The sequence below is a fragment of the Phaethon lepturus genome, unplaced genomic scaffold, assembly GCF_000687285.1.
Source record: "Phaethon lepturus isolate BGI_N335 unplaced genomic scaffold, ASM68728v1 scaffold19687, whole genome shotgun sequence".
Taxonomy (NCBI): domain Eukaryota; kingdom Metazoa; phylum Chordata; class Aves; order Phaethontiformes; family Phaethontidae; genus Phaethon; species Phaethon lepturus.
The window spans coordinates 2,598-22,594 of NW_010550000.1; the positions used below are offsets into that span (position 1 = coordinate 2,598).

At 36.6% G+C, this 19,997-nt stretch overlaps 1 protein-coding gene across 1 annotated transcript in view; it reads left to right on the top strand.

Annotated features, from left to right (window-relative positions):
* Window positions 1-4,227: 4,227 nt before the first annotated feature.
* Window positions 4,228-19,997, top strand: part of NCAPG2 (non-SMC condensin II complex, subunit G2) — a gene marked incomplete at its 5' end in the record, with an annotated part of 34,317 nt that continues 18,547 nt past the window's right edge. Inside the window, 8 exons of the mRNA XM_010290427.1 lie at window positions 4,228-4,322; window positions 5,176-5,245; window positions 5,940-6,026; window positions 7,770-7,865; window positions 11,997-12,122; window positions 13,776-13,955; window positions 15,013-15,165; window positions 18,536-18,758. Coding sequence (XP_010288729.1) covers window positions 4,228-4,322; window positions 5,176-5,245; window positions 5,940-6,026; window positions 7,770-7,865; window positions 11,997-12,122; window positions 13,776-13,955; window positions 15,013-15,165; window positions 18,536-18,758 — 1,030 coding nt within the window. The remainder of the gene's footprint in view (window positions 4,323-5,175; window positions 5,246-5,939; window positions 6,027-7,769; window positions 7,866-11,996; window positions 12,123-13,775; window positions 13,956-15,012; window positions 15,166-18,535; window positions 18,759-19,997) is intronic.

Genomic DNA, 19,997 nt, shown 5'->3' on the forward strand with positions numbered 1-19,997 from the left:
TGTACGAACCAAGATCACTCAGCAATTACCATCTTGGGGAAATTAATTTAATTTATTGCCAGTTAACAATGGGGTACGATAATGGGAAATAAGAACAGTCTTAAAACATCTTCCCTCCACCCCTCCCTTCTTCCCAGGCTCCATTTCACTTTGGATTTCTCTACCTCCTCGAGTGGTTGCAGGTGGATGGGAAATGGTGGTTGCAGTCAGTTATGTGCTGTCTCTCTGTTCCTTCCTCCTCGCCCTCTTGCCCTGCTCTAGGCCAGGTTCCCACCCATGGGAGACAATCTTTCACAAACTTCTCCAGCATGGGTCCTTCGAGCAGGCTGCAGTACTTCATGGACTGCTTCAGTCTGGGCCCTTTCCAGGGGGCAGCCCTTCAGGAATGGACTGCTCCAGCATGGATCCCCTGCAAGGTCACAGGTCCTGCCAGAAGACCTGCCCCAGCATGGGCTCTCCAGGGGGTCACAGCTTCCTTCAGGGCACGTTGACCTCCTCTGCTGTGGGTCCACAGGCTGCAGGGTGGATATTTGCTCCACCATAGATTTCCATGGGCTGCAGGGGAATCTGCTCTGGCACCTGGAACACCTCTTCTCCCTCCTTCTTTACCGACTTTGTACGTAGAGCTGTTCCTCTCGCATGTTCTCACTCCTTTCTCCCAGCTGCTGTTGTGCAGCAGTTTTTCCCCCTTCTTAACTCTGTTATGCCAGAGGTGCTAACCACCATCGCTGATGGGCTCAGCATTGGCCAGCAGTGGGTCCATCTTGGAGCCGGCTGGCACTGGCTCTGTCCAACGGCGGGAAGCTCTGGCATCTTGTCACAGAAGTCATCCCTTCAGCCCCTCTGCTACTTGCCATGTAACACTAATACACAAGACAGTTTACATGCTTGAGGATACCAGTTCATAATAAGAGGGGAACCACACCCAATTCTGGATAGGTTTCAGTGAAGTTAGGTGTCTGAAACCAATTTAGACATCTGCACAGGAGCCTAATCTGTATGGGTCCTGGGGAGGGTTTAATTGCTTAAGCATAAGTGAATGACCTGTGCTACAATAAATGGCTTGTTGCTTCAGGTATCCACATGGGGCTGGCACATAAAACACAGGATCTGTCATAGACCTCGGCCATCTAGAAAACCCTCTGAGTGTTTAAAATTGCTCTATACTTGGGTAGTGGCATGCTGCCCCTAGTCCCAAGAATCAACAGAACAATTCAGCTTTATAAAGCAGTTACTTAAACAGCTGGTCACCTGAATCACACTCCGGGCAATTAACATTCTAGGGACTTACACATCCAAATTTAGGTGTGAGCTGAATCACATCCAATTTGTTTGTGAGCTGAAACCCAGCTTCAGTAGGTGAACTGCTGGTACACATTGCAGAGTGATAACTGTCTGGGACTTTTCTAGCTCTGCTGGCAGGAGATTAAGTGTCTTGAAATTCACAGTATTTAAACCACTTTCCTGTTGTTGTAAAACTATTGTGCTTCTGTTGCAAGTCCTCCTGTTTTGGGATTTTGCATGCTGATGGAGTTTTAGTAACAACCTGCCTCCATGTGTGTTCTCTAGTTTCCCTGCCTGGCTCATTTCACTAACGGTAGGTTTCTTCTAGCAACATGTCCAACATGCCCCCAGTATCTCTGCTGGGCCTTTTACTTGTATTCTGTGTCTATTTCCAAAATGCTAATTGTCATACCAAATATCAACATGATGTACAAATTGCCTTGAGATGAAACTGAATTCCTATATTTTGGGGTTAATATTCCCTCTATGGCCTGCAGGTTTGTTCTATAGTTCCTAAGAAAAGTATACCTGACACTTTTTAGAGTACGTCCCAAAGCGTAGCTCCATAGCAGCTGACGTACATAGAAGCTTAAGCTGATGTAACTCCAGGTTGCAATGATTCTGGGTTGGCATTCCTATTTTCCTCTGTGCAGTATGAATGCTCAAGCAGCTATGTCGTGGGTTGATTCAAGGAGGTAGTTGATCAGATTTTTTTTCTAGTAAGATTATTTTTCAGCCGTATTAACTGCCTGGACTGCTTCATCATATGCAAGGATGAAGGGAAGGCCAGGGTCAGGAATGCGGTATCCTCGTTCTAGATCGTGTTAAATGAATGCGGAATTGCACATTTATGCCTTATTGCAAGATCAGGGAGTTCAGGTTTTCTGCCTTCCTGGACTATGCTATTCAACATGGAGTAATATTTCTCAGAGGCTTATTTCCAGACTCCATTAGTGGAGTGATCTTCTGAATTTGTATCTCTCTGTGATTTATGAAAACATTCTTGTTCAGGTGGCATTTCCAATCAAACAGCTGGAGAGCCCTGCAGAGCATATATTAGTGTGTTTTAGAGGTAGGCCTGTTCTGCTCTCTTCTTCCTTGCTATCCTTCCGTGTTTGTATACAACTGACAAAATCACGTGTACTGTGTTCACAAGCACAGCAGTACAAGATGCTCAACACTGTTAATGCATTAACTCCAAAGATGACAAGTTTGCAATCTTACTCACCTATCACCAGTTTACCTCTTATGATACATGATATGGTTGATAATAGTAATTACTTCAGATCCATTGATCACAAGGAGCAGATTAAATTAGAGGCACTATAATTTTCAGGAACCAGGGTCAATCTGTTGAAATCTAAGGCAAAAAAGAATTGGTTGAACTGCTGAAAGCTACTTCGTGACTTTTCTTCATCTATCTTGCTGCTGGCATTGTAGAAGATGAGATGAACTTGAGTTTGGCCCCATGTTTGCCTTGTTGAGGCAAGAGTTGTAGGTCAAGACTCCCCTGACCTTTGGGTTTGTCAGGATGTTGATGGAATAGTGCACCACTGGGACTCCAAAAATATGTATTATACCACCAAAGTTGGAGATAAGTGACTTTTTAAATTATTTTCTTTTTTTTTTTCTTTATTGGTAGAAGAAGTTCGTATTGACAACAGGAAGGATTCCATCAGGATTCCAATAAGGATCTTGTCATCGCATTTAACCTTTAGGTCTTTATTTTTATGATCTGAATTACTTCTTTACCTGAAGACATTTTAGCTGTCAGCTCCACTAAAGCGTAGTTTCTGCCTATATGCTTCCTTCCCTCTACCTCTAGTCTATGGTATTCCAACTCAAAATGTGTCTGGCATTTTCAGCTTTATTTTCTCTATTTTTGTCATAGGTCTGAACAGAACTGTTGGTCCAGCTCTCGATGGAAGTGTCTTTGAACCTCTGCTAATTGTGTGCCTTTAGAACTTCTGAGAGTGTGCTCTTTACTATTGTATCTTATTAATTTTTCTGAAAGCTGACAGGTACAAAGGACCCTTACAAGTGGCTGACTCGCCCTTCTGTGTGATCAAACTTTTCAGTCTTAGAGGCTGGATGCTTTCACTTCATCTGTAAGATGAGCCAGAGTGAGGCTGTCTGTACAGATACTGTGTAAGGCTCTAATTCCATGGGCAGATCTTGCTGATTCCAAAAGAGCAAGGGCTTATTTCCTCCATCCACAGCCTTCCACTGCCTTGTTTTGCAAAAATGCTGTTGCTCATCAGATCTGTTATTACCATTTCTGATTTGCTAAAATGGAAGAAAACTAATTCAGGAAAAAAACGAAATTTTTTTTTTTTTTCTGTTTTCATGAATTAAAGTAGCTCCAGGAGGTTTGCAGTATTACTTTTCATGAGACAATAGAAAAAGAATTGTCTTCCTAATCAGAACATTTATTTTCTTCAGTGGCCTAGCTGTTCTCTGTGGCTTTGTTCAACAAAGTTTCCATATCCTGTGCTGGCAGAGTTGTCATGCTATTTTGTTTGTACCTTCACCGTCATTAGTGTCATCCTGGAATGATGTTGCACTTGACAGAGCTCTGATGATGTGGCCTTGATGAGGATCCTGAGTTGCACAGTCCCTTATCATTATGGAATACTACTTGAAGTCAAAGCAAAACAGAATGGACGTTGAAAAAAATGCAGGCAGATATGTAATCCACATGTTAATTTGTTTTGTGTTTTCTCTTTAGTATAAATAACAGTAATGCTTGAATACTGTTGCAGGAAAAAATATAGTAAGATTTCTAATTTTTAAACAATCTTATCTGTGCTTTTAAAAATTCAAGGTGTCGTTTCTTTTGATCTTTAAGCTCTGTATTTACTGATTTTTGAGGTGGCTCTTAAATTGGGTATTCCTCTGGGGTCTGACTTACTTTTTTTTTTTCCTCTTTTCCTCACCCAACAGGGAAGAAGATTCTTGAGCTTTTTATTTAGCTGGAATGTAAACTTCATTAAAATGATACATGGAACTGTTAAAAACCAATTACAATTTTTTCCAAGGTATGCATCACAGTTAGAGTTCTTAATGGCCGTTAAGATCTTGGCTAACATCTTGTTTGTGTCACGCTCTAAAATACCTAGTATATTGATAAAATACATCAGAATCCAGAGACCTTCAGATCTGTTGAATATAACTACCGTATTGTTTCAGCAACTTCATTTAATAGTTGCTCTGTGCATGCCTATGTATACAATTATGGGTGTAGTAAAATGCTTATTTAGCGTTAGCTAAAGCACATGGCTTTCATATAAACAGTACTGCATTACTTGCAGTGTTTGTGTGAGAATTGCAGGTCCATTTCTGCTTCTGTAAGGTGTTCTTATTTTTTCCCATGAGCAATCTCTAATTTAATTTGACAAGATTCTATATGGAGACATTCTAGTAAGAAGTGATCATAACCTGAGAACTTGACTGATGAATGAAAAACATGGATTTTTTTTTTCCTTTGATTATTCATTGAAAAATTACAGAAGTAATTCTTCAAAATAAATCAGAGGCTTTCTAATGCTTTCAGTTAGAATAATGTATACCTGTACATCTTTTTATAAAGAATTTAAGGCATTCATTGTGAGAGAAATGATAAAATATCTGTGTTAATATTTTAACTTTCCAACCATAATAAATATTTCCTGTGTTTTTTAATAGTGCTTGGATTCATTAACAGTTAAGTTTGTTTTTCGTAATTATCAGTGTAGACCTTCAAGGTACTTTCTTCTTCCAAAAATAGCGTCAATGGACAGAATTAAGAATTATATTGGTACTTATCAAAAACTTCATGTTGTTACCTTTATGAATTGCACGTATATACCGATATGATGCTTGCTTGAAAGTGTTTCCTATTTGTTAATACAGATCCTTGATGGAATACATTTCAGAAGTTTACTTCAGGGCCTGGAAGAAAGTTTCAGGAGAATTCTTAGAGGTAATACTATGTATGCAATTTCATTTGGATAGTTTTGAATTTCAAGGTGGAGAAGATACATAACTTTTCAACCTTGTAAAGGTTCCTATGCAAGCCTTAAGGAATTATTTCCCTAAGGAAAGGGCCTCTTCAGCATCGTCAAGAGCGTGTCATGCTTTGAATGTTTGCTCCCTGTGATCAGCATGGTTGCATTTAAGCACCTTTAATTCTGCTGCTGAAATATTGTTTCATGCAATTATGCATATACACAATGTTTTTTGTAAACACACTGTTATCTGAGTTATTGAACCTTTTATGCAGTATGTGCAAATCTATATATTTGGTAGCTTAAATATTTGTCTAGTTTTTGTGGATTTCCATGGAGATGATCAAAAGTGTAATTACAGCATCACAACAATGCTACAGCCAAATTTCAGATACCAAATAATACTTATTTACCATGTGGAGGTGCTTTTGAATTCCAAACTTGGTTCTGAGAATCGGATTAATTGTATATTCTGAAATTTTGGAAACCAGTTTAAGCAGAGGCTCCTGATATGGAAAATTTTGGGCCAAGCAGAAGCCAAGTAAATATATCATCAAAGACTATTTTCAGTTGTTTGTTTTAGAGAAAAGATGAGTTGCTGCACAGCCTACAGTACTTATTATTGTTTTATTGTGTGTGAACAGTAGCATGTATGTGTTTTTACTGTAGATATTTGAATATAACTGCATTCAGGATTTCATGCATCATGGAATTCATCTTCCCAGAAGTTCTTCTGTTCATTCTAAAGTTAGAGAGGTAAGTTCCTGTAAAACATGACATGAACTAGTAGCATCAAAATCATATCAGTTACTATGAAGTGGAAAATCTCCATTTCATACTAAAACACTATACTATGTCTGGCTGGAATGGGATTACTTTTCTTCATAGCAGCCCGTATGGTGCCGTGTTTTGGATTTGGTGACTAAAACAGTGTTGTTAACACACTGGTGTTTTGGCTGTCGCTGAGCAGTACTTCCACAGTGTCAAGGCTTTCTCTTCCCTACTCTGTTTCCCTAGCAAGTAGGCTAGGGATCAGCCAGAAGTTGGGAGGAGGCACAGCCGAGACAGCTGACCTAAACTAACCAAAGGGATATTACATGCCGTATGACATACTCAGCAATAAAAACTGAGGGAAAGTGGATTTTGGGAAGGTAGACATTGCTTGGAGACTGGGTGGGCATTCGTCTACTTGTGGGGTTTTTTTGTCCTTTCTTTCACTTACTGAACTGTCTTTATCTCAACCCATGAGTTTTCTTGCTTTTCGTCTTCCAGTTCGCTCCCCCACCCCGAAGGGGAGTGGGTCTCAGAATAAATTAGAATGATGTGTTCTTTTTCAGTATGCAAGAATTTGATTTAAAATGGTCCTTTAGAATCCAGAAGTTCCTGTAGCAATTAGGAGAGTAACCAACCACAGTCATTCACTTGAGCAAAGTTTGGGCTATTTTACTGAAAGACTGAGGGGGGGACAGGAAAGCGACACATACAACTCTCCCTTCTGAGTTCAACGTTCTGATTCTAAAACCTATGTCCATTTTGCAAATACCTGATACTGTTCTAATGAAATCTATTATAAAACAATACTGTTTTGCCATTAATCCTGGGTTAGATCCATCGTTCTCATGTATAAAGAGGAGCTACATAGGCTGTTACATTGTGTCTTCAGTACATTTCAAAACCAGAGAAAAAGGATTCTTCCACTATAGCGTCGTTTCTGTAGGTGCTATTCAGAGGCTTCCCTGTCTAGCTGGAGTTGTGAATACCTGAAGTATTCAAAGTTGCCACTAGAGGGTCAACCTCTTTTCAAACTGTCTGGTGTTTTGGTTGGAGGAATTACTTCATATCAAGTTACATGATGTCCTTTCTCATATTCTGCTCTGGTCTTCTGCTTTCCTTTTTTTTCCCCTGCATAATTCAGAAACAAAAAATAAAAGGAGCTTTAGCTAACAAAGCACAGTTCAGAGTCAAAAGGAATGCCATTTTATCAATGCATACAAAATGTATTTATGTTTGTAGATTTATATCTTGATAACTCCAGTTACCAAATAATGTTCCTTTGTTCTTAATAGAGAAATGGGTTATTTATCTGTAGTTGATAATTACATGGTTTAAAAATATTTCAGACAGTTACTTTAAAAACAGTTTTCTACTGTAACAAAAAAAGAGTGGTTGCATTGAAAACGGACTCTCTAGCCATGATTTAATTTGTCAGTTGTAGATCTTTGTATAGATTTCTTGAATCTATAAAGTTATAAAATGTGATATTTATGAGAGCTATTTATTTTTTATGATTTTGAGATTTTTTAAATAAAATATAGTTTATATGTTTAGTTTATATTATGTTAGTTTATATATGTTTAGTTTTATCATTTTCCATAGTATGGAAAACTCTTTGGTCTATTATATAAATGATGAAATGAGACAACTCCTGCACAATTCTTGAATGTAGAAAGTACTGTTAAAAATGGTTTTCGGGATTGTGTGTTTTTTTGTTTTTCTCAGATGCTGAGTTATTTTCATAAACAAAGTAAAGTTCGTCAAGGAGTTGAAGAAATGCTCTATAGGTTGTATCAACCTATCCTTTGGAGAGCACTGAAGGTAATTATCCTTTTCAGAATATAGGACTACCTTTCTCCAACTACTAAATTTTGGGTCCCTACCACATGTTGTATTTTGAATAATTGCTTTTAAAATAAAGTGGCTATTGAAAAAAAAAAGGTGTGTTTAGCATTTCAGCTGTAGCTGAGTAACTTTGCAATTTGTAATTAGACGTAGTTAGCACAACATTATTCTAATTTGTTAATATAATTTACATCTATAATTCAGTTTTATTTACAGGTACATGGAGTGCTTTCCAGGATTGCAGTATATAGTGGTACTAACACTACGTTTGGTCTTCTCATCTTCTTATCAATTTGGGAATTTTGTGTAAACTTGCATTCCGTTTTCCAAGTTCTTTATCATGTTCTTTTCCAAGTTCTATATCTTCCATATCTGGAATGATCAGTGCTTTATTAATCAAAGCCAGAAGTGTTCAGAGAATGATTTAGTCTCACCTTCTGATTAATTAGCAGCCTTGGAATACAGCTCAATTAATTTTGAATATTTTAGAAAATCTTTTATTCTAGCATGATTGTATGTACAGACATTCATGCTATGGATGTGCTTTTAATCAAGCACTCAGAATAAAATTTCTGACTTCTGGTACTTCTAAGGAAAGTGTGTATGTCTTCCTGTGGATTGCATGCGTAGACCAAAGGGTACCTACGGCAGTTTACCTACTCAGTTACACTCTATGATTAAGAAGATCAAGCTTCTTTCTTTGTGAAGAGCTTTTATTTTGTCTGAGGTTCTGAAAGTCCTTCAGTGAGAGCATACACATACCATTTGGTACAGACAAATTAAGTGCTGTTTATCATTTACTGGAGTTTCATTTGCTGATTGGTCATATAGCATCTTCTCTAGACATGAGAGAGAAGTTAAAAGTATTTAAAAACAACTTGAAAAGTTGTTTAAAATTGATTTTATGAGTCACAGGAAGGAGTTGAGAGCTCTTTGGTTTCAATAGAACCCTATGGTAGAAGTGGGAAGATGGACAGACTCATCTGTAGACCAGTATCTTGTTTGGTCTTACATTAAGGATTGGAACCCACCTCTTTAGAATTAATATAAGCAAGAATCCTTCTGGATGAAACATAAATGTTCTCAGTGCAAGAGAATAATAGGTACAAAGTATGGCTTGCTTTAATTTCTACATTCCTGTGTCTTAAAAGAATATGGTTTTTAATTGATTTTTGATAGCATAGCAAAATTCCCAACTAGTGTCTCAGAAACAATTTCAGAGTGGTTAGCAAAACACGGTATTCCATTCTTAAGGGAGTGCTATCTGTAAATGGAAGCTGATAGTTCACTTTCAAAGCCCAGGACTTAACTTAAATATAAGATTACAGTACTTCAGAAGAACATTCTGTCAAGCTTTATTAAATCTGCATAGATTTGTTTGGAGAAACATAACAGATTTGTCTGGAGGAAAAAAGGTTAATTCATGATTTGCAGCAAGACAATGGGAGGAATTCCTGGTTTCAGAAGTGGTTCAGATATTTAACAGCTGCTAATCATAATTTTCATATCACTAATGGTTCCATTGCTAGAACAAATCTGAATTTTAGGAAATTTTTTGTTTTGTTTTGGCTGATTGGGGTTTTTTTGCTGGTTTTTGGTTTTGTTTCTATCTTGACAGCTTCTACATATGTACTTAAGTGCTTTAAGCTTAGACATTAACAGGCATATCAAATAGGTCATGGAGAATTTGTTTTAATACAGCAAAATAGTCCAACTGTTGTTGAACATAGATTTCAGCACAGTAAAGGGAGGATTGTAAAAAATTGAATGCAGCAATTATATGAATCATGTAATGATTCAGCGCGAAGAAAGATTCTGACTTCCAAATGATTAAGTACCATATTTGTGATTGATGAAAGGAAATATGTGACTGAATGTCAAAATTTGGAAATTTCTTTTTGGATAGGCCACTGTCTTGCTGTGTGACTTTTGTATAGTTACTTTTCCATATAGTACTGCTGAAGTACCTGGCATTTTTAAGATAACTGTTTCTGTGACTCAGAATCAGCAGTAGTTTAAGATACAGAACTAAGAAGAGAAGCTTATAATTGTCCTGACTGGTATGGATTCTGCTTCAAAGCTTGAAATGTCAGTTTGATTTTAGATAACCAGTTTGATGATCTATTTTAGCCAGTGTACAAATCCCTAATTTAAGACAGTGAAGAACAAATCTTGTTCTAGAGCACTGGTTACAAAGCAGAAAGGGAACTCATAGAAGGACCTCTTTACCTCTCCTTCTTTCAGAAAGGAAAAATACTTCAGTTGTAAGAATACAAAGGATTGCAGAACTGTTCGTGTTGAAAGTACTTGATTTCATCTCTGAAATCTTTAAACTGAGAATGCATATTTATAATGCATAGTTCTCTGTTTCTTCTTAAATTGCTTGTTTTGCAAATACTTGGATCGCACAAGCTTCCTTTGTGGCTTTTACCTACACATGTTTTATAAGCCTTTATGCAACTTTAAGATTTTATAATATAAGCCCTTATGTAACTTCCTCATCTTTTTTCATATCTTTATTATGAAAAGTAAGTCTCATGCAAACAGCAGAGACAGTTGTGCAGTGATTGGTTATTAGTATAAGAAGCTATATTTATTTTTTGTTGTGAGATAAGTAGTGATTAAGCTATTTCTTATCAAGCTCAAAAAGTCAAGAACCACTCCTCCAGGAATTCAAGCTGTTGAAGGAAGTGATTCCTTTAAAGTAGTGTGGTTGTTTTTTTAATCATCCCATACTGTTAAACTAACTAAAACTGAGGAAAACCATTTTTTTAAATAATTGGAAGTGAATTTCAGGACCTGTAAGACCAGATAAAACTTAAAAGAAAGCTCTGAAAATTAACCAAACAACAAAAAAAAATTATTGTTTAAAAAGGTTCTGAAAGTTCCTCAGAATAGTACAAGCATAAAGGTAAAGAAACATTAGTTATTTAAATAACTATAGGCTCCTCTTGCATGGAAAAGTCAGTGTGGAGCAAAATAGGTTATGAATTTAAAGTCCTTGATTCTATCTCTGTGAAAAAAATTTACTCTATTATGAGCTTGAATATGTAAATACATTTGGGATAAATTCCAATTAATGAAAGGCAGGAATTTAAACTGTGGGTACTCAGTTCAGAATTAAAGTGTAGCTTAATGGAATTCAGTGTAATGCACTTGGAAAGTTTATGAAAATTAACTTTCTGTAATGGCTATGGTAGACAAGGTCTAGGTTATTGCACAAAAACATACTTGAATTAATTTTCATAGGAAATATTAGTGCAGAAAAACTATTTCACCCTGAATTCACATATTAGCTTGTTATGCATTAATTCTTCGATATAGACAAGCTCAAAGGATTTTTTACAGCTTTATAGGATTCAATTAAGAATTATAGCATGTTCACTTTTAGACTGTTTGTATTATCCATGAAAAATAAAGCAAAGTCCCTAACTAAAGAATGTATACATGGGCTTTATTTGCCTTTGTAGAATTAAATTTAGGATTGCTATAAATTTTGTTGGCTCAAAGCATTTGGAATTTTTTGGTTCTACCCAGAAATGTGACCCACCATATGAAGGTTGGTACAGAAGGGAAATACAAAATGAATTGTAAATGAAGTAACTGTTGCTCATTTCTTCTGTGTTTTTCTGGTTTTATTTGCCATTAGTTCATTTAGTTCTAAATATTACATGGTTATCCTCATTTTTCTTTTCCCTGCCTTTGATCTGAATGTCTCCAATGACAAGGAAAGAAGAAAATTGGAAAAACCTCCTGAATAGTCAGGAGGTTCCCTGAACTGTCTCTTATCTTGCTGTTAAAATTAAACCTACTTTGCTTGTTTTATTAGACTGTATATATACAGGTTCATACATTTGTTTGTTTTAACTTGGAGTGAAAATCTGAACAAAATTCTTCCTTACAAGAGAAGTGAGCAAAGGCTTTTATCATTGTCTTTGATAAATAAAATGTAGTCTCATGGTTAGATTTCGGGTTTCTTCCTGAGATACTGTGGTTTCATCTTTTCTTTGTTTTGTTGCCTGGTCTCTCTTTCTATCCTTTTAAGAGTCCACAGGGCCAACTATTTTTCACTGACTGTCAAAATATTTTTTTCCTTCATTGAAATAGGCCAGAAATTCAGAAGTTCGATCAAATGCAGCATTTTTGTTTGTTGATGCCTTTCCTGTTCGCGACCCCAGTTTTAACACTGAAGAGATGGACAATGAAATTCAGAAACAGTTTGAAGAACTTTTTGTAAGTTTTAATGAAACTGAAATCTTAAAAATGAAGCTTTCATCAAAACTAACTCAAAAATAAGCTGTTGATGCAACTAAAGTTTATGAAATTTCAGGATAATATTCATAGAGAAATATAGGCATCTGATGCAGAAAATACAAAAATAAACTAACATTTTAAATTTCTCTAGTATGTTGACAACAGATGACATGTTCTGAAAATGAACTATTTGGGGTGGTTGTTCTTCATTAATCTGTGAATGAAAGATGCTTTTGAAAGACTAAATGCATGAGTAATGGATAGTAATCCTTACTTAACCTAGGATTGGTGAACAGAGCTTTACATTTAATATGTAAGCATTGAATGGAAGTTTAGTACTGTATTACTAAATGCTTCTGAAATGAAGTATAATGGAGATAACAACCCAAAAAACTCTACCAGCCTAGATGGCTGTGAACAGGCATAGTATTTTCATTAAGATGATGCTTGGGAAATTCTGAGTATAGTCTTTAAAAACGTAAACATCAGACAACTGAATTAATTTCAGAGGTTTTTATATTGTTGCGTAGGAACAGTGCCTAGTGTAAACTCATATGTGAATAGAAGTCTAAATATTCTTAATTAAGTAACAGATGCAAAACATAATTTTTTAAAAAACTTTCAAAAGTCTAGTTAAAAAAATTGGTCAATATTTGTCTTAATTTTGCTTCTGATTTAAATTTCCTAGTTTGCTTCATAATAAAATGCCTTGAGGGAATATTAATGTTACATTTCTTTCATAGTATGACAATTTGCATAATGATTAAAAGGTAGAATCATAGAATAGTTTGGGTTGGAAGGTTAAAGGTCATCTAGCCCAAGCGCCCTACGATGAGCAGGGACATCTTCAACCAGATCAGGTTGCTCAGAGCCCCGTCCAACATGACCTGGAAGGTTTCCAGGGATGGGGCATCTACCACCTCTCTGGTCAACCTGTGACAGGGTTTCTCCACCCTCATTGTCAAAAATTTCTTCCTTAGATCTAGTCTAAATCTACCTTCTTTCAGTTTAAAGCCATTACCCCTTGTCCTACCGCGACAGGCCCTGCTAAAAAGCCTGTTCCCATCTTTCTTATAAGCCCCCTGTAAGTACTGGAAGGCTGCAAGAAGGTCTCCCTGGAGCCTTTTCTTCTCCAGGCTGAACAACTCAAACTCTCTCAGCCTGTCCTCAGAGCAGAGGTGTTCCATCCCCCTGATCATGTTGGTGGCCCTCCTCTGGAGCCACTCCAACAGGTCCATGTCTTTCCCATGCTGAGGGCTCCAGAGCTGGATGCAGTACTGCAAGTGGGGTCTCAGCAGAGTAGAGGGGCAGAATCCCCTCCCTCGACCTGCTGGCCATGCTGCTTTTGATGCAGCCCAGGATATGGTTGGCCTTCTGGGCTCCGAGCGCACATTGCTGGCTCATGTCCAGCTTTTCATCCCCCAGGACCCCCAAGTCCTTCTGGGCAGGGCTGTTCTCCATCCCTTCATGCCCCAGCCTGCATTGATACCAGGGTTTGCCCTGACCCAGGTGCAGGACCCTTGTTGAACCTCATGAGGTAATGGAATACTATTTGTTTATGATAGGATGTCAAACAGCAGTAGAGTCACAGTAATGCATATACTCACATTATTATTCTTCTGTTTGCTTTAGAGTCTCTTAGAAGATCCTCATCCAGTTGTCCGCTCTACAGGGATACTCGGGGTTACTCAGATAACATCCAAATACTGGGAGATGATTCCTCCAACAATTCTTGCTGATCTTTTAAAAAAACTAACTGGAGAGCTGGCGTATGATGTATCATCTGCTGATGTTCGATGCTCTGTTTTTAAAGTAAATCTTTTTTCCTAGATTTGAAATAATGATTGTAATTTTTACATTTTACTTGATACACAGTTTTCTACTATGGGACATTTGAAGTCAAGGAAATAACTTATTCTGCAAAATTACTTTTACAATAAAATTCCTAATAGACGCAAGTTTTGCACATGTTTTATAAAAGCCATACATTTGTAATGAACAAATGCCTTTTAAAATAGTGACTGTTTGGCTTTGTGACTCTCAGCCACTTTGTATTTCTAGTGTTATATACATCGTTTGGAACTGATAATTTAGTTATTTTAGCTGTTAGAAGTTATGCTTAGGCTTGAAAATGTATGCAGGCACGTTCCAGTACGTTTCTATGTCGCTGGTTTTAACCCATCCTAGACACCCACAATTATGTTATGATTCTGTACCCCACTTTGTATTTCTGAGGTTTGGATGAATAGAATTACATACTGTTTCTCTGGGAATGTCAGCCTCCCATGCATTGTTCAGTGTGTTAGGATTAGTTCATCTATGTCTTTCTGTCATCTGGTAAATAACCAATAGCTTGCACAGAAAAATAACTCCCTTAGCAGTATTTTCACGTAAAAATTTTGTTTATATGTGTCAATTCAGCCTTAATTTGGAGTTGTCTTCATTTTAAACCTCACTTGCTGCACTACAGCTGCATGAGGGTCTATACTGGATAAGAAGAAAGGTCTGTTTTAAAAATAACTTTGGAAAAAACCACATATTTTCATGTGAAATCAGCAGAGCTTAGGGAGCTGATATTGTTATCACAAAAAGTACCTGACAGTGTGCCCTCAGGTAGAAGGCAAGGCTGTGGCCTCAGTGTAGCTCTGAAGTTGCTTCATCTGAAATGAGTTCACTGTTCACTGGAAATTTGAAATAACCATATCAATTTTAACTCAAGAGTATTACAGGAAAAATACACACGCACAGCGTCTGTCCCTGCTTAATTTAACCTTAGAAGTGTCATGCTCCAATTCAACAATTTTTAGCAACATCTTTTTGCAAATTTACTCTTTAAATTTTTTATTTTACCATAATTTTTTTCTTGCAGTGCCTACCGATAATTTTGGACAACAAACTAAGTCATCCATTACTGGAACAGCTCCTGCCAGCAGTCAAACACAGTCTTCATGACAATTCAGAGAAAGTGCGAGTGGCTTTTATTGATATGCTGCTGAAAATTAAGGCTACCAAGGCTGCTAAGGTAAGATAAGTGACACTTGATAAGTAGCAAGACGAGATAAAATCAAGGCATTTATTTAAAAAAAGAAATACCTTCTGAGACTACTACATTATTCTAAAAAGGAGAAAAAATTAATTCTTAATGTAGTAATATTCTTAATTTCAGGTTTTTCCCTCTTCATATATTTAAGCATATAACTGAGTATATTTCTAAGACGTGGATTCTGTTGCTGTAAGTCACTTCTGTCCATTTTAAAGGTTTTCATCCAAATGTAGGTAGTAGTAGAGAAGTACTTCTTTCCAGTGATTTTGTGAATTCTACTGAAATTGTGGTGTCTATGAAAAATCTTTAAAAATAAATAAATAATAACTAGTCCTGGTGAGCTTCCAGCCTTTTCATAGCCATTCTTCACAGAAAAAGTAACTACATGAAATAGGACTGTGTCTGAATGTTACTATGGCAGAGATTTATAGACATGCTGGAAAGTTTGCCTTTTAGTTGAGCCAGGTACACTCTTCTCCTTTTGCTCTGCCCCACATTTTTGGCTAGTTTGGGACGATTAGTAGGTCCAGGGACCTCCCTGGGCTTGCCTGCCGTTTTTTGGTGGGTGCTGGCACCACAAGTCCTCAGCAGACCTTTTTCTCAGCATGTTTCTGGCTTCCCTGCCCTCTCCTGGCCATGCCAGGGCAGAGCAGTCAGTACCACCACACTTCCAGCTGGCTAGCTCAAGTCAGGAATGCTTAATGCCTTTGCTGAATTGCTTTCTTACTTTTATTTACCTATTTTTATAATTTCTATTTTTCTTTTGTGGGCATGTCCTTCGGGATTTTGGTATCTTTTTATAGTGATTTTGAACAAACTTTGTGTTCTGCTGTGGATTCTTATTTAGGGTGATACTGTCCAGCCTTAGGCTTTATAGTGTCCTTCAGCTCTTTCTCTACTCTTTGCTGTTAATGGTTTCCTAATTTCAATTTTGTATCTTATTTTAATCATGGTTTTGTCTCTTGCTAAGCCCAGTTATTAGGACATGCTTATCTTGTGCTAGGCACATGCCTAACTATGACTTCATATGGTGTATCTCTGTTGTTCAGGAAATAATTTTAATGCTTCGTTTGTCAGATTTTTAAGGTTCAAGCATGAGAATTACCTACTTGCCAAATGTGTGTATTCCAGCTTTGATGACAGGACATCAAAGACATTATATAGAGATTAGACCACCTCAGTACCTTCCAAATTCCCCAAAATATGCTCGGAAGACAAGATAAATGGGAGACAGTTTCAGAACTGAGGCCTTTTGGCTTTTTTGCACACATGTTCAGGATAAGGATTACAATAATGCAATAGCAGGTTTGGTACTTCCATAATACACACCTCAATACATTGATTAGGCAAGTCCACAGAGAAAGCGAAATGGAGAAAAACACTGCAAGGACAAGGTGTTATCACTCAGACTGTCAGCACGAAAAGTTTCCAGCGGCGTCCTTGTACTGTTTGCAGATCTCCTGAGATTAACGAAGTAGAGCTGTACATTTACTTAGACAATTGGTTCTAGTTGTTAAGAATATTGGAAATAATTGGAGGAGGCCATTCAGAGTTATAAATAAGTAGTAGTACTCTAAAAAATAACTTTTTTCCTGAAGTTTCTGCTTCAGCAGGTTCTAAAGCCAGACCTTACCAAGTAAATCTGAGGTAGAATGGCAGAAGTGTCACTGTGACACTGGACCTTACACTGGTGGTGCCCATGTGTTAGGAGATGTATCACTCGGTTCACAGAATCAGCAGAAAATATAGATCCACGGAACTGTTGTTCTGAAAGATTTCTTGAACTCTGAAATCTTAATCATGATTTCTATCATATTCTTGTGTTTTTATTTATTATTTTAAAAATACTCTCCAAGCATATTCCCCTAATACTTTGATTATGTGCAATTTTTATAATATTATGTATTTTTTAATACTAATTTCTACATCACTGTAATCTCACAGGCATTCAGCACTTCTTGTGCTGAGTTTTAACTCTTCATAAGATCTGATACACAAGTATGATTTAAGGGACTGGCATCTACAGTCATGATTTGATCCATTAATACCAGTTATCTCTATAGTAAAATACAACCAAGCTTTTTTTAACTTGTATTCAGTATCAACTATGCTTTAAATATTTTTTTAATATTCTTACTTTGTGTACAAAGTCTTTTAAAAACAAAGTATTCATGCTGCTGTTAAATGTACAAAAAATTCTTGTTTGAAAGTTATTTCTCATTCAGTATGAAAGTTCAAGCAAACAATGTTTTTGGCTTTCCTGAATTATTCTGAATTTGCTGCTGTTAAAGGCAGAGGAAAGAGATAATTCTCAACTTCAGGGGGTTTTTTTAGGTATTCGTTCATTCTTTAGACAATAATGGATATCTTCCAACCACTCTGTGCTTTATTTTTATGTAGTAAAAGACTCAGATCTTCTAAGGGAAGGATGAGGTTTACCTAAAAGAAAAAAAACCCAAAAACTAGTAATTGTTAGATGTTTTGTCGGTAACTTCCTATTTATTTAAAAACTGCAATATATATCTCTGGTAAGTCCTGGGATTACTTTAATGCTTAGTCCAAGGACCTTCTTTTTATGATAACTCTATTAGGGATGCCCATAGTTTGAAATCACAGGAGAACTAGCTTCTGCAAATATTTCTACTCAAGAAAAAAATAATATTTTTCAACACCAGGAAACCCGATTTTGGGGGCGTTTGTTGTTTGTGCACAGCATAATTAATTCAAGGTCTTCTCACAAAAATTACAAACGTGAGTAGTATTACTGCTGGCATAACAAGAATTTTATTCTTTCTGAATTTCATAGCCTTCGATTACTGTGTTACAAATAAGCTAGAGCTCTGCTAACAATGGGATGCACTTATGGTTTATGATGGTTTTGGAAAGGATCTTATTCTATACAGGTTTTTAGGGTGTATACCATACTTGTAGGTGATTTGGTCTTACTTTGTCCCATGATGAGAATATGAAATGGGGCACATAATGACAAATAATTGTATTTTGTGGTGATATCCTTGTAAACTAAATAATGCAGTTCCAGAGGTATGGGGAAGAATTAACATTGTGGGTATATTGAGCTGGAATTGCTTGAACTAGAATTTTACCAGTCTGTCAGAGATAGCGGGAGATTTAGAGGTGGGTGAGAACAGTAAAGTAGCATTGTTGCAGCAATATGTGACCTCAAGTAAATGCTGGTATTTTGGTAAAAATTAAAAATGCTCATGCTTTTCTGGTAAATGCTATTTATATTTGTTGAAACTTTTGATGTGGACAACACTTAATAAAGGTGATTGTTTTTTCCTCTTTATGTTTTTTTAACTCCTTTAATATGTTTTTCTTGCTTTTAAAGTTCTGGAAAATATGTCCCATGGAGCATCTTCTGACTCGTCTTGAAGTTGATTCACGGCCTGTGTCACGACGCATAGTGAATCTCTTATTCAACTCTTTCTTTCCCATTAACCAACCTGAGGATGTGTGGTGTGAGCGCTGTGTTACTCTAATCCAGATGAATTCAGCAGCGGCTAGAAAGTTCTATCAATATGCTTATGAATATACTGCCCCCACCAACATAGGTAAAGTACAAAACCTTATGAGTCTTTGGAAATGCTAGTATCACACCATGTAATTGCTTTTTACAATTTTTCCCTAACATTGGTACGTTGTTGCTCGATCTTTTGGTTTTAGTATAAGACTGGTTTGTAGTTTTTGAAATGCTTGACACTAGCAATGAACCCTGCTGTCAACAGTCATAAGCTTTTTCAACAATGAAGAGACCAAAGCTTTTCGTTTCTGCTCTTAGGTGCTGTACTATACTCTCTAGCCGGTGTTGTTATATGGTCTCTTTTTCCTTCTTTCTCCTCACGTGTATCTTAAAACTACCTAAGTTGATATTTATTTATCATGCAGAAATAGTGGAATAAAATACTCTGGTGTCTCAAGTGATTTGAGATCTTTATGTGGAAGAGTCTATACAGGATGAAAAATATTTATGTCTGATAATCTGATTATCTGGGATTTGTGGATCAGTAGTATTTTTCAAGTTGTTCAAAGAAAATCTAAAAAGCACTCGTTCCTGTTAAAAGCTTCAGAAATTTTCAGTGAAAAAGCTATGTACTGCACACAGTATAGCTGCTTTTTATAAAAGTGCTACTGAACCAAGTAAAATGGGGAAATTTTTGTTTCAGAGGAGTTCTAATACTATAAAAATGAAGCAGTCAATATGGAGTGACTCGGGTGAAATGCCCAAGCCATTTCCTCTTGACTGATCATACTACCTTGGAAAGGTAGTTTTGAAATGACGTGTGCTAGTGTATTTCAGCTAGTAATACTTTCATCAGAGTGGATGTAACCCTTTCACTTTTATCTAGAGATGGACTCCTTATTAAGGAGTGCAGTGGTTAGGCTACTACATCTTTTATAAATAACTGGAATTGGCACTGGAGGGGATGTATTATTGAACATATGTCATTAAATTAATAGCGATGCCAGATGAATGTAGGAGTTGTGGGAGCTTCCTCTGATGCTGATTTGATAAGGTGGTGGTTGGTTGGTTTTTTTAGTAGACAATTTATTTTAACAATAAAATTATAGAACATGGTGATAATGTTGCCATTTCTTCTTCATACTTGAGGATATAAAACATTTTCACATTTTTTTCAATTTCCTTTTACCAGGAAGTTTTATCTTTTGTTCTAGTTATTTTTGATTCTGTTGCCTGCTTTTCAGACTGCCTTTCCAGCACTATATTTAGAAGCATTTACTAGCAACATCCCTAACAAACACGATGTCTAATTTAAATGTCTACTTTATTC